This window comes from Marmota flaviventris, chromosome 6 (genome assembly GCF_047511675.1).
Source record: "Marmota flaviventris isolate mMarFla1 chromosome 6, mMarFla1.hap1, whole genome shotgun sequence".
In the NCBI taxonomy this organism is placed as follows: domain Eukaryota; kingdom Metazoa; phylum Chordata; class Mammalia; order Rodentia; family Sciuridae; genus Marmota; species Marmota flaviventris.
The window spans coordinates 111764097-111778576 of NC_092503.1; the positions used below are offsets into that span (position 1 = coordinate 111764097).

Below are 14480 nucleotides of genomic sequence, written 5' to 3' on the forward strand. Positions count from 1 at the left end.
AAGAGCCACCTGCCCTCTCAACTGAGGAACACACACCGAAGGCTCAGGTTGGTTCAGTGGCTCAAAGTCCTTGCTCTGCGGGCAGCTCAGACATCAAAGAGAAAACAACGTCCTGGTATTTGCTAAGATCAGATTCTGATTTTGTAGGACAAGGTGGGGAGAGTTTCTAGCAAGTTCCAGGTAAAGTCATCCTGCTGTTGTACTAAGCAGCAAATCCTAGCCAGGAAGTAGAGGGCCCTGTTTGCTGTGCCGTTCCCCCTTCAGCCCCCACACTGGGGGGTCCTTTGAGCTGCCTGCCCCAGGGCTCCTCCCCTTCAGTTCCCTCCTCCTCTGTTCTGTGGCTCTTCACCCCAGGGCCCCTCCCCCCTAGCCTAACCTTTAGTGTCCCCTCTGTCCTTGGACAAAGGCCTCGCTCTGGTGCCCTGGTCAGGCCTGCTGGGGCTTGCTGGGACAAACTGGCCTTTTCAGGTTTCTGTCATGTGGACCTGCTAATTAGCAAGGAAGGGCCTCATTAACTCATTTGAGGGTTACATTCACATGGGGCCACCCGCTCCTGCTTCCAGAAGGCAGTGGCTCCCCTAGTGGTGGAGGACAGGATGCCCCACCTTGTCCTTCACCAGTACTCCACTGTGCCTCTACAGTAAGGTAGAGTAGGGGGAGGTCTGTTCTGGGGTGCTGGGTTACTCTGGGTCAAGGCAGCAAACTCTCCAAGTTACTGCCCCACCCCTCTTAAGACCCTAGAATCCGATTAGACTTGTGGCCAGCGTTCTTGAGGTCATTTAGGGGCTCCTGGCAATTTGGGGCTCCAGACCATCACTCCAGCCCTCCTCCCACCCCTGCTAGTTTCTTTCCCTCCCCTGATTCTGGGAGGCATCCTACAGAGTAGGACTAATTTCCCCCACTTTACAGGCAGAGAAACTAAGTCTGAGGAGTACCCACAGTTGGTAGGAATTACATAGAGGAGCTGGGATGTGAGCACAGACACCAAAAGATGTCAGTCCCTATATCCATTTGCTTCCCTCTAGGCCTCACCAACTTTCAAAATTCACCCTGAAAAGAAATGGACATTGAGAGAAGAGACTCTGTATCCCTGCATTTCCCCCTGGCTCTGCTGGATATGACCAGAGAGAACTGGATTCTAGATTCAGGTTGCCCAGGCTCAAGTCCCAACCCCTTTGTTCACCAGTCATGAGACTGTGGGGCAGGGGACATAAGCTCTTTGAGCCTCAGTTTCTTCAGTGAAAATTGGGAATAATAAGGGTACCTCCCCCATGGGGGTGTGAGGGCTTAGAACAGAGCTAGGGCTGGGGAGGTAGCTCAGTGGTAGAGCACTTGCCTGGCATGTGTGAGGCCCTGGGTTCCATCCCAGTGCTACAAAAAGAAAGCAGTGAAGGAAAGTTTGTATGTGTGAGTGAGTGTGTGTGTGTGTGTGTGTGTGTGTGTGTGTTAGTTACTGGGAATTGAACCCAGGGCACTCTATCACCAAGATCCATTCCCAAACCTTTTAATTTGACTTTGAGACACAGTCTCCATAAGTTGCCCAGGCTCGCCCCAGACTTGCAATCCTCCTGCCTCAGTCTCCCTGGTGGCTGGAATCACAGGCGTGTGCCATCACGCCTGACGAAGAGTCTGTCTTGTAATACATGTAACAATGGTAGATGTCAAACGTTTAAGGATCTAATTAAACTAATTTTTCTCTCTAGTTTGGACAGATCTAGGATTTGGAGAACTAGATAATTGTCCCAGAACCTTCTAACCTCAATCTCCATGAGCTCTGTGAGCAGCTTTGGGGCTGGGGAAGAAAGACCATTTTTACCAGGCTTTCAACACTTAACTCTGAAAAAAGAAATGCAGAAGACTCCATTAGGCTCCTCTTCTTGGGAAGAAGGGAGAAAAAGGAGCTGAGAGTCAGTCAGCAGCTTGTCCCAGCCCTCAGTGTTCCCAGAGCACCCCCCAATTTAAACACACATGCACCCCACTCAGGCAGAGAGCAGACTGCTATGGGGAGAAGCAGGGAGCCCTGTGTGGAGGAAGGACAGCTCAAACTGCAGGTCGGAGACCCTGTAAACCCAGGCACCACCACAGCTGTGTGACTTTGGTCCCACTCCTCCCACTCTGGGTCTCAGTCTCCCCATCTGCCAAGAGGGTGGTTGGAACCAGCGCTAAACTGGGATTAGGACCCAGAATGATCCCTGATGAGAGCAAAGGATCACCTGCCTCCTGATGGCACTCAGCCATGGGTACAGGTGTTCTCCCTAATTTGCATGTGTCATGATCTGCTTCAAACTCAAAAGCCCAAACTCTTGGTGGGGGAAGAGGAGGGGCGCAGAGAGAGAGTGAATGAGCAATGCTGATGGCAATGATAAGGTGATAAGCAGCCTTCCCACATGTTGAGCAAAAATTACCCATCAGGCATTGTGCTAACACATTCCATAGTTTTTCTCATTTAGGCATGCACCAGCCCACCCAGTAGGGACCATTGTTCACGAGTGATCCTCCAGGGCCCCATAGTTAAGTGATGGAGCAGAGACTGAAGCCCAACTTCACCTGGGCTCTAAACCTGCCGTCTTGACCCCATGATGCCCTGCCTCCCCTCCCAGATGAGGAGCTGGCCTCTGCCTGGGTGATTCTGACCTGGGACAGAGCCTCAGGCACAGCCGGATGACTTCCTTAAGCCAAGGGCAAGGTCAGGTTCTGAGACAGGAGGTCAAGAGGGGAGCTACGTGTCTTCAGGCACCAAAAAATAATTCTGAAATGGGTTTTTGGATATTAGATGGTATCTATGGCAACTCCAATCCTGAGCAAGGGTAAAAGGAAGGCAGTGTCTCTCCTTCACTCCCTGTCAATATGTGAGGGAGAAACTTTTAGGGAGAAAAACTAAGGGAGTCCTGCACACAATCCTGTCATGAAGAGGGCTTAATCTGTGGGGAAGGACTGTGTTAGTGCTCGGGTTTAGGTAATGGAGGCAGATCTGAACCTACTCCTGCTCTATCACCACATTACTGGTAGGTGGATCTGTCAGACACTGAGCCGAAGCCTCCTGCCTCAATGGGCTGGGGTCCACCAGGGACTCAGGCTTTGCTCACAAGCCTTTCTGGCTGCTGTTGTTGCCCAGGACTCTCCGGAAGGGCCTCCCTTTCTTTGGAAGCTTTTGAGTCTAAAAGCAGCTCTTTCTCTTTTTCTTTTGAATCCCTCTGGATCTTCGTGGTCTGACCCAGGCCTGGCAAATGGGAAACTTCTGGAATCACCAAGAACTCAGTGGGAAAGGAACGTAGGGAAAGGGCAGATGCAGAGGTTGCTGGGTTCAGGGTGTTGAGTTGCTGGGGTAGGACCTTCTGTATGAGCCTCCTCTCCAGCCTCCCCTTCACCTCCTCCTTTCCCTCACCCCTCAGGCATCAGGACCTTCCAAGTCCACCTTAACTTCTCAGCAGCGGAAGGGACTGCTCCTCCGAAAGGGCTGTTCCCCATCCTTGCCACCAATCCAGTGGAGTTCACTTACTTCCGTGGGAAAGTCCCCAAGGTTGGACTCCTGTCTTTCTGTTCAGCTTTGGTCCTTGACCTTGAAGCTGGGAAAGCTTCAGCTGATCTTGAATACTTGGAGGACCTAGCTTATGGTGACGGCCACACACGTCTCACCGAATGGCATTCCTTGACCTGGCAGAAACTGAGCCAGATAGGAAGGGCCCAGAGAGGCCCATCAGATCCTGGTTACACCTCCTTATCTCTTCCTTCCTTCCTTCCTTCCTTCCTCTCTTTCTTTTTCTTTCTCTTTCTTTCTTTCTCTTAAAGCAATGCAAGCTTATTGTTGTTTATTATTTTACAATCATATAGGCCAGAAGTCTGACATAGGGCTAAAATTAAGAGGTTGGGAAGACTTGGCTTCTTTATGGAGGCTCTAGGGAGGGTCTATTTTCTTGCCTTTTCCAGCTTCTAGAGACTGCTGCCACTCCTTGGCCATCCCCTTGCATCTTTGCAGCCATTGATAGCCAGTGGCTGGTGGAATCCTCTGGTTATATTACTGGGCTCTGCTTCCATCCTTGCGTTTACACACTTACACGTGACACAACGCTGAGGACTGGGAAAGCAAATTGACTTTCCAGAGGTGCCAAATGGATTTTCCGGGGCGGGGGGGGGGGGACGATTCCACCAGCCCTGCCTCAGCCACAGCCACGCCCCTTCTGTATGATTTACAGAGAACAATTGTATTGTACGGAAGGAATCCCCTGCTCAGAACAACCACGGGCCAAGCAAAGCCACAGTGCTCCAGTCGGGGCTGAGTCATGGAATCTGTGACGTAGCTAGAACACCCGCCTGGGCCAGCCCGGGGTCAGATGGCCATGTTCAGAGCTGACTCTGTCCTGACCCGGGGGTGGCTTTGTGAAAGCTGCTCATTGGCCAAAGCCAAGATTTCCTGACCCTACCCCCCCCCCCCAAAAAAAAAAACACCCCTCCCTTTGCATCCCCATCTTCCCATCCAAGTCCTATAAATGATGGGGTTGAGTCCTTCCTTTGTGGGTTGTGGTGGTTCAGAGGTCAGATCCTTCAGGGAAGCCCTGGCTTTAACACTTTCGGTGAGGCTTTGCCTCAGTTTCCTTATCTTTAAAGCAATTTGCATGGGGATTTTTTTTTTTTAGTCATACATGACTTGCATGGGGATGTTTTTGAGAATTAAACCATGAATTAATAATATGTAGGATTCTTAGAACAGTGCCTGACATGTAAAAGTGCTCAGTAAATCTTACCTTGTATTTTTTCTATCAGAGTTTTCACTTTGCTGGGGCGGGGCGGGGGTTTGCTCAGATAAAAAATTTCTGAAACTCCTAGGCGCATGCTAATAGAGGCCATTAGTATGAGAATAACTGCAGAAAGGCGCTTCCTAGACTCCCACACGAGTGAGAGAGTGTGTCTGCCCAGGAGAGAGGCTGTCCCATGTTCCCTTCCCAGTCCCGTGAAGAGTATGTCATTGAGACCAGGCATCAGGAGCCTGTCCTAGGAGATCCAGGCACGAGCTCACAGACTTGGAAGCTACAGGGTCAGGCAGGCTTTGGTGGTGGCCGCTGGAGATGTGCATTTTATCTCCCCTCTCTTGTTCTGATTGGGCCAAGGCTGCACCCTAAGGCTCCTTCCTGGTGCCCTTCTAGTCCTGCTCTGCAGCCTCAGGCATGGAGCCTGGCAGCCCTGACTGGGGAATCATGTTTGCCCAGTGCCTGGGGCAGGGCAGCACTGGGAACTGGGGCTTCCAGGAACAGGAGATGCACACAGAACCGGTTGTTTGGTACTCTTTTGAGAGGTGGACAGTCTTGGATGTACCCGCCACTTTTCTACCTTGGTAGGGCAGCACACTGAGGGCCCTGCCCACCAGTTGTCACAGTGCTAGGCGCCTCCCTGTCACACCTGAAGCCTAGCTGCTCATGGAGGACAGTGACTACAGGTGTAGGAATTTGGGATGGACACATTCTGATCCCAGCACCTCTCTGACAAGCCCGGGCTCTTTTGAATACGTTATTTGGCTCTCTTGCAATTTCCTCCTCAAGTCATTCATAAAGGAAAAAAGAAATCTCAGTTAGTTTGGAGTTCCAAGTATCCGGATTCTGGTTAACGGGGATTTGAACTTTCTTTCCTCTCTTGAGTACAGAGGAGGAGAAAGTCCCTCAGACCCTGTTAAGTGGATGAAAGGCCTCCTTGCTTGTGACCCACATAGAAAGAGGCCCTCATTGGGGCTGGGGATGTGGCTCAAGCGGTCGCGCGCTCGCCTGGCATGCGTGCGGCCCGGGTTCGATCCTCAGCACCACATACAAAAAATAAAGATGTTGTGTCCGCCGATAACTAAAAAATAAATATTAAAAAAAAATTCTCTCTCTCTCTCTCTCTCTCTAAAAGAAAAAAGAAAGAAGCCCTCAGTGATCCCTGCCTTGAGGAGGTGACAGTGTGCATCTGGGAGGGGATCCAAAGTTCTTATCAGTGAGTGACAGGGTCACAAGGGAGCTTGGTTGAGAAAGAGGGCATGTCTCCTCACTCCCTCCCCAGCTGCACACAGGGCCCAGGAACTGGAGGAAGGGGAGGGTCCTCAGTGACATCTTGCTGCAGGGGAAGGGACCAGGTCTGTTGAACACTTCACACTTACTCCTCACAAACAACAGTCCGAAGAGGCTGGCACTAGCATCACATCTTTTGCACAGCTGGCAACATGGGAGGCCCAGAGGAGCTGAGCAACATGGCCAGTCAGTGGCAGAGCTGAGGTTTTCCTAGGTCACTACTACAGCCCCACTGTTTCTGCTCAGCCCTCAAGAGTGCATCAAAGAAAGCTATGCACACGCCTTTGGTGGCTTGGGGCTAGGGAACTCTTGGGTTTGAGGAGTCCAGAAGATGGAGTATTGGCCAAAGGGGACAGCAGGTGGTCTCGTGCGCTCTGCTAGTTCCAGATTAGAAATGCAAACACTTGGGCTGGGGATGTGGCTCAAGCGGTAGCGCGCTCGCCTGGCATGCGTGCGGCCCGGGTTCAATCCTCAGCACCACATACAAACAAAGATGTTGTGTCCGCCGAAAACTAAAAAATAAATATTAAAATTCTCTCTCTCTGTCTCTCTTTAAAAAAAAAAAAAAAAAAAGAATATACTTTAAAAAAAAAAAAAGAAATGCAAACACTTGAGAGAAAAACTGCCTTGTTTCCCTCCCTCTCTCAGAGATAAGCTTTGGTTGTCACCTTGGTCAAGCTCTCCTGGCCCCAGGAGGGACACTTTTCTGTGGCAGTGAAGACTGGGGACCCATGACAGTGTTGGGGGGGGTGGTGTGGAAGGTAAGGAGAAAGATGACCTTTGAGGGACTGAAAGCCCTGGGAATGCTGGAGGAGACCCCGGGCAATGACCCCTGAGTCCTTCCCACAAGGCTACCTCAGTGGCCCCACGAGCACACGGAATATTCCCAGGACCTTATTGTAGTAGAGGGGCTTAGCTGAGGCTAATGGGGGCCACCGCAGGCCTAGCTTCCTCACTGGGACCTGCAGGGTGGGTTGCACTTGGCTCGGCGTCCCCTCTATCTCCAGCTCACGGTCTGTCCCCACTCTCCTCCAGATGGGATCTATTATGGAGACAATCGGTTCAACACCGTGAGCGAGTCGGGAACAGCCACACTGAAAGCTCGGCCAAGAGTCCGGCCCCTGCTGACCTTCCTCCCACTGGTGAGTACAGCTCTGCTCCCGGGTCTGAGGGTCTGCTCTGGGTAGGGACGCCTTGCTTGCCACAGAGGAACCTGCCTCCCCTGTGCGGCCTGAGGGGACATCAGCCTTACCCTCTGTCATTCTTTTCCTTCCTGATGCCAATCTAGGTGGCTGCCGGGAGGAGGCATGGTTAGTGCTCACGGTAGAAAGGCCTGGGATTGGGGTGTCAGCTCCTGTAGGTCATGGGGAATTTGCGCACAGAGGTGGCCTAACAGTGGGTACCTCAAGTTAAGCGGGGCTCATTTCCCACAATCGGTGGTGGCTCTCTGCTTCATGCCAGGCCTGCATTAGGTGCTGGGATACAGCCACGTCTGCACTGGCATTGCTCAGGAGCCTGTGCCCACTGCAGGGGATGAACGACACCAACTGTTCAAACCAGGACCAGACACAGGGCAGCCAGTACAGCCACAGGGTAGTCAAGGAGGGCTTAATGAAAGAGGTGACACCCAAACTGTCTCATAGGACAAACAGCAGTGACCTTGGGAGAAGGGCATTTGAGACAGATTTGTCTGTGGGTCTGAAACTATGAGAAACTTCTCTTTCAAAGCCCATGATTGGGCTTTTGTTCTTTGGTGAGGTAAAAAGACCCAGAGAAATTATTTTATGACTGGTTCTGTTTTCCACAATAAAAATTCCTATATTTTCTGAAACATTCTAGACAAGTGTACTGTCAATAGAAATGTGATGCAAGAATCATATGTAATTTGAAATTTTCTAGTAGCTCCATTGAAAGCAGAAAGAAATGGGTAAGGGCTGGGGTGTGGCTCAGTGATAAAGCGCTCACCTAGCATGTGCAGGGAGGGCCCTGGGCTTAGTCATGAGCACCACAAAAAAAAAAAAAAGTCAAACTGATTTTAATAATATATTTTACTTAACCCAGAATATATGAAAGAGTGTCATTTCAATATTTAATCAATGTAAAAAATACTAAAGAGATAGTTTACTTTCTTTTGTTCATATGAAGTGTTCAAAATCTAGAGTACCACGACATGCAGCATATCCCGCTTCTGAAGAGTGACACTTCAAGCCCTCAATGGCCACTTGTAGTCAGTGGCTGCTATGTTGGACAGGCAGACTTGGAGTCTAAGCAGCAGCCTACCAAATGTGGGTTCGCTCATATCTCTCAGGTCTGGGTCTTGGTTGGGACAACACTGTTGCCTGAGTCATGGTGACAACCATGGTGACATGTGACAACTCCTTGAGGGTTTGTACCACCTAGTCTGACAAGGCACCTTACTGTAGTCTGAGCTTTCGGGGCCTGTTAGACAGAACATGCCACACCTTGGTCCTAGTATCTGCACGCCCTGCCCGACACTGCCTGGCCCCACCACCTCCCTCTCTGCATCACCAATTTTTTTCTGGTTTGTCCAACTCCACCAGACAGACCCCAAGGTTCTAGTGAGATAGACCAAGTCTGACACCTTGCTGCATCCCCAAGGCCTCCTTGTGGAGGGTCTAGCACACAGATTTCTGTGTATACAGCTTCCAATCATATATTTTCTGCTTATAAAAGCAGTTTATGGACTGTGGTTGTGGTTCAGTGGTAGAGCACTTGCCTAGCATATGTGAGGCCCTGGATTCAATCCTCAGCACCACATATGAATAAATAAATAAAGTGAAAAATCCATTGGCAACTAAAAAATATTTTTTTAAAAGGCAATTCATGGCTATTATAGACAAATAAAGAAAGAAAACCACCACCAACAAGAAGGTATAAAGTGAGGGCCAGGCATGGTGGCACACACCTGTAATCCTAGCAGCTCTGAAGGCCGAGGCAGGAGGATCACAAGTTCAAAGCCAGCCTCAGCAACTTATCAAAGCTCTAAGCAATTTAGTGAGACCCTGTCTCTAAATTTAAAAAAGCCGGCGGGGAGGGGGGCGCTGGGGATGTGGCTCAGTGGTTAAGCACCCCTGTGTTCAATCCCTGGTACCAAAAAATAAATAAATAAATAAATAAGAAAAAGAAAGGTATCAAGTTAGTCCCCACCTTCATTTCCAGAGATGCATAAAACTGCTGTAGGGGTCACTGTAACCATAAACACAGATGAACAATTTTGACAGATCCTATTTCTGGAGGTGAGCTTATCTCTCCCCTGACCTACCCTCAACACACCTATTCAGGATCCCAATGGTGTGGTCCCAGAGCTGCCCCCTCTGTACCTGTGCTGACTATTGAATTTTAAAGTACTCTACAGGGAAAACCGCACTTCCCCTAGGCTGGCTTCTCCTGTCCTGTCCTTCCCCCTTCTGGATCACTCCAAGATTCTTCAACTAAAAGGTTAATGAGGTCCCCTTTGAGTGTGTTCTGATTGGCTAAGGTCCAGCATTTTCCCCGCCCACCACCTTGGGCCCCACCTGCCTTTCCGTCCCAGCCTGCTTGGGATCTGGTCTGGGCAGGCCCCAGGCAGGCCCTGCGGAGACTTGGGGGGCCACTGGCTGGGGCATGGCCATCTGAAGCTGGGAGTTCTGGGCCTTCTCCGGAAATACTTCCTGGGAGCAGCCCAGAGAGGAGGCATCTCCCCAACAAATGCACCGTCCCTTGTGAGAGTGAGAGAAGGAAGACACCCTGAAGCCCAGCTGAAGCCTCAGTGGGGCCATATGAGTCTCCCTTTACAGAGACAAAAACTGAACCCAGAAAAGGGACGTGCGCTACCTTCCTTCAGTGCTGGCTAAACGAGGAATGGCAGGGGGGGCCACTTGTCCCATCCAGTGGCTCAGCCCTGTGATCTCCGCAGGAGCACTTAGTGTGCCAGGCAACGCTCCAAGTATCATGCATGTGAATGGAGCCACATTCATTGACTATTGAATTTTAAAGTACTCTACAGGGAAAACCGCATTTCCCCTCGGCTGGTTTCTCCTGTCCTGTCCTTCCCACTTCTGGATCACTCCAAGATCCTTCAGCTAAAGGGTTAATGAGGTCCCTTTAAGAAGCTGCTGTCGTGAACCCCCATTTTACCGATGGAGAAATTGAAGAACTGAGAAAAGTGACTTGCTTAAGTGGCAGAACCAGGACTCAAACCCCTGCAGCCAGCTTCCAGGGCCAAGTGCTATTCAGGCCACCCTCCGTCCTCCTCCCCCACTGCCTAGAAGCCTTGTCTTCCCCTCCTAGAGGACCAGCCTAGAACCATTACCACCTCCCTTGTCTGCCTCTCTGAATCCCCACCCCACAGCTGGGGCCAGGTCTCTTGCCTCTTTTAGATCATAGACCCTTTGAGGCCCCGATGGAGCTACAGACTGCCTGCACACAGTTTTGCTTACCATTTCACCAGAGGACTCAGAAGCCCACCCTCCATGTGCCTTCAGATTAGAAACCCTTGGTCCATGCCCTCTTTGGCAGCTACAGTTCTGTGGTCCTGATTCAGGTTCCAAGACCCCAGTCGTTCACCATCATTAGCCGTCTAATACTGGGTGGAAGGGAATCAGCATCTTGATCCTCTTCTCCTATGTGGCCCTCAGGTTCCATTCACAGGCCCAGTCCCCAGCTTTCTTCCCACAGGGGCACGAGGTCAGGAGAATGGGGAGACATGGGAGGACAGCACTGCATGTGGCTTGGGCTCACACACATACACACGTGTGCGCACACACACCCTGTCCCCCAGCCCGAGTCAGGTTGGGTGGGGAGCTGGGCCAGGGCCTGAGCCCTGCCTGACACTGGCCTAGCTGGCTGGGCTCCATGCCTCTCTCCTTCCCTCCTACATTCAGAGGGCACCTCCCACGGAGGCTACCCTGGGGCAGGGGAGGTGGGAGGCAGCATCCAAAAAGTCAGGTGACAGCCCAGCAAGGTCTTGGAGCTCTTGCCTGAATGATCCCTTGCCATCAGTACCTTCCATGAGCCTGCCAGGGGACAGGGTTCAGGAGGAGAGGGCAAGACGAGGTGGGGGGAGCTGTGACAGGTACCTCTGCCCTGGAGCTTCCTCGCTCTGTTTGAGCTAGAGGTGGTGAGGACCAAGAGAGGTGGCACCTAGAAAAGCCAATGATAAGAAGGACCTTGGATCCCTCAGTGACAGGAATAGGACCTGGGATCGATCCTTGGGTTGCTGAGGGCCAAGTCCTTCTTCTTTCTGGGCCTGTAGCTCCTCATTCATCAGTTGGGGTTACACTGAATGGTCCCCAAAGGCCTCCTCAGCTGTGACTGTGTTAAAATGGCTCCCTGGTGGAAGGGGAGGAGGCATGGTTAGCTCCCTAGAGACCTGTCTCCTCTCACATGGATGACTTCTTGAGTTCTGCTTCTTCCTTGAAGAGGTGGCATTCTAGCCACCAGGGCCACCCCACCTTCCTGTTTGGGGAAGTCTGAGAAGCTGAATTAGAACCACCAAACTTCACGCCAGCAACCCAGGAGGCTGAGGTAGGAGGATTGCCAGCCTCAGCAACTTAGTGAGACCCCTGTCTCAAAATAAAAAATAAAAAAGACTGGGTGTGTAGCTCAGTAGCAAAGTGTCTCTGGGTTCAATCCCTGGTACAAAAAAAAAAAAAAAAAAAAAAAGAACCACCAAACTACAGAGATTACCAAAATGAGAACACTGAGGCCTGGGGAGGGGGACAGTCTGCCCAGGCTGCAGCTCAAAGAGAACTGAGATATGAGCTGGGCCTTCCTCCTAGGCCAGTCCTGTCCACTGTAGACCTGGGCTGAGGAAGGAGTAATCCTTTTGCTCTACTTCTAAGGGAAACCAGGCCCCTACCTGAGAGCTGAGCCATGAACAGCAGCTCACAGGAAGGCTGTGCTTGTCTCTCCCTCCAGAATGCAACCGTCTCCATCATGATGCATGTGAGGAATTTAAAACTAAATGCCCATGTGGCAGGTTTGGGTAAACTGGCTAGACAGGTCCCCAGGGGTGCCTGGGGTGGTGAGAACTCCCTGGATCACCCCACCCTCTGAGTCAGACAGGCCCAGCTCTGCCAGGGGAGGTATCCCTGGGCTCCGGCAGCCCTGCCTGTTCTGGGCGCCTCCCTCTATTCCTCTGTGGCCTGGGAGCTCAAGGAAACAGCTGGAGTCGACTTCATCCCTCCCTCCCACCCTCTCCCCAGCTGCAGGAGCTCATCTCTAAACTCAAGGCCCGGGCTCTTTTGGGGGGTAGGAGCTGAGCTCCCTAAGCTTCTGACTCACTCCTGGGGGCGATGTTGGGTGGAAGGGTGGGGGCGAGGGCTGTAGGAGCACTGTGCCCCTTTTTCCACCCACAGGGCCCCTTCACTTATGGTGAGGGCCTCCGCCAGGACCTCCAAAGGTGGGTCCAGGGGAAGACGGCTTTACGGTAGTAATTCTGCTCTGGCCCCAGGAGAGATCTGAGGTCCTGACAGAGCATGGGAGGAAAGGCTGGGAAGCTCTTTTGCAAAAAAAATGCTCACTGTCGCTCAAATTCAGAGAAGCTGCTCTGTGGGGAACACACAGCTGTGTTATAAAATGTAAGGTTGGCCCTTCTAGATCCTCCAGCCTGCCCGCTGGCCAGCACCCCCACACTGCCCCCAAAGCCAGCAGCAACCGGCTGGGTTTCTCCAGCCAAGTATGTGGGAGCCTGGAGGGGTCTCCTGTTGCTCTCACTCTGGGTGCCCTAGAGGGGCCCCATCCCCCCAGACTACAGCAGTGCTGCCAACTGTGCCTGGCTCTAACTCTGGCCCAGGGCCATCTCCTCACCCCCCACACAGAGCTGCACCGCCATCCTTAGGGGCTCGGCTGCAGAAGGTGTCTGGTGAGGAGGTTTGCATCCCGTGACGGATGAACCGCTAGGACTCAGAGCTGGCAAGTACCCAAGGACCAAGGTCAGCCATGCATTGCCCACTGGCCAGGCCCCTGGAGACCCACCCTTGGGGCGTGGCTGGGCTCCGAGGAATCTCAGGCATGAGGATGTGTGCATGGGGGAGCACCAGGAGGCCACCAGAAGGGGAGCAGCAGGCCACACCCCTCAAACTGCAAAGGGGAGACTCGACTCCTCCTCCTAGTGTTTCCTTTCTTTCCTCCTTCCCTCCCTTCCTCCCCCGCTCTTCAATCCTAAAATGTTAGTAATCAAGAGGGCACTAGAGGATTCCTAATGACTCGTTGCTGACCATTGGGAAATACCCTTATCAATCCAACCAGACAGACATGCCCCAGGGGTTGTGCCCTGGGCAGAGAATCTGAGAGCTCAGGCTGCTTCAAAACCCTGCTCCCATCAGAGCTCTGGGATGAGAACCCAGGGAAATAACCTTTCTTTGGTGCTGCTCTGCAGGACCTCTGGGGGTGCAGTCACCTCTGTTGTCACAGCAAACCCAAGGCAGATGGTAACATCCCGATTTTACAGAAGAGAAAATTGGACCTAAGGCAAGAGGGGGGCACACTTAGTAAGCGCTGACTATGTCAGATACTGTCTTAGATTGCTTTTAGTCAACGGAGTTAAGATTGCAAATCTGGTCTGCCTGATTTCAAAATTGATGTTTTTTCCACTCAGCCACAATATTTTTTTTAAAAAAATTATAATTGTACTGGGTGGGGTATTTATTTATTTATTTATTTATTTATTTTTGGTGTGTGTGTATGTGTAGGGTGGGTATTTTTTTTTGTTGTTGTTGTTTGTTTGTTTTTCAGACAGTGTCAATAAGTTGTCCAGGTTGGCCTCAAACTTGTGATTCTCCTGCCTCAGCCTCCTGAGAGCTAGGATTACCAGCCTGTACCACCAGGCCCAGCTTAGGGCACTTAAAAAAATTATGAGTGAAATATAAGTTCATTGTTAAGAACTGAGAAAGAGCTGGGCGCAGTGGTACACACCTATAATCCCAATTACTCTGGAGGCTGAGACAAGACGATCACAATTTAGTAAGATCCTGTCTCAAAATTTAAAAAAGGGTTAGGGATGTGGTAAAATGACCTTGGATTTAATCCCCTGTACCACAAAAAGGAAAAAAAATAACAAGAAATAGAGACAAGTACAAGGAAAAAAATAAATGCAAATATTCCTGGAATGGTGCTGTTCTTTGCAGGTGCCTCCTTCTGCCTGTTTCCTTCCAGAAGCATTTTAATATCCTGGGCTGCGTCTTCCACTGAGCTGGGTCACTGGCTTGCGCACCCCTGCGAAGTCAGTGAGGTGGCCAATGGTCTTAGCCGCTGGGTGTTGTCTGGGTGTGGGGACGAGGAAGTGCTGAGGCCCAGTTTCGTGGCGTTCCCAACCTGCAGGGCCAGCACTGGACTCTGCCCCAGGCATGGGGCAAGGTTGAGTAGCAGCAGGGAGTGGCCGTGGCATGGCTGGCTGCCCAGGCGGGCCCAGGAAGGGAGGCGCCTGCTGGCCGGCCCGCCAGG

The 14480-nt window shown here is 51.5% G+C and overlaps 1 protein-coding gene across 1 annotated transcript in view; it reads left to right on the forward strand.

Moving 5' to 3' along the window:
- Nucleotides 1-14480, forward strand: part of C6H6orf132 (chromosome 6 C6orf132 homolog) — a 30123-nt gene that overhangs the window by 4402 nt on the left and 11241 nt on the right. The window contains exon 2 of the mRNA XM_071613815.1: nt 7071-7177. Coding sequence (XP_071469916.1) covers nt 7071-7177 — 107 coding nt within the window. The remainder of the gene's footprint in view (nt 1-7070; nt 7178-14480) is intronic.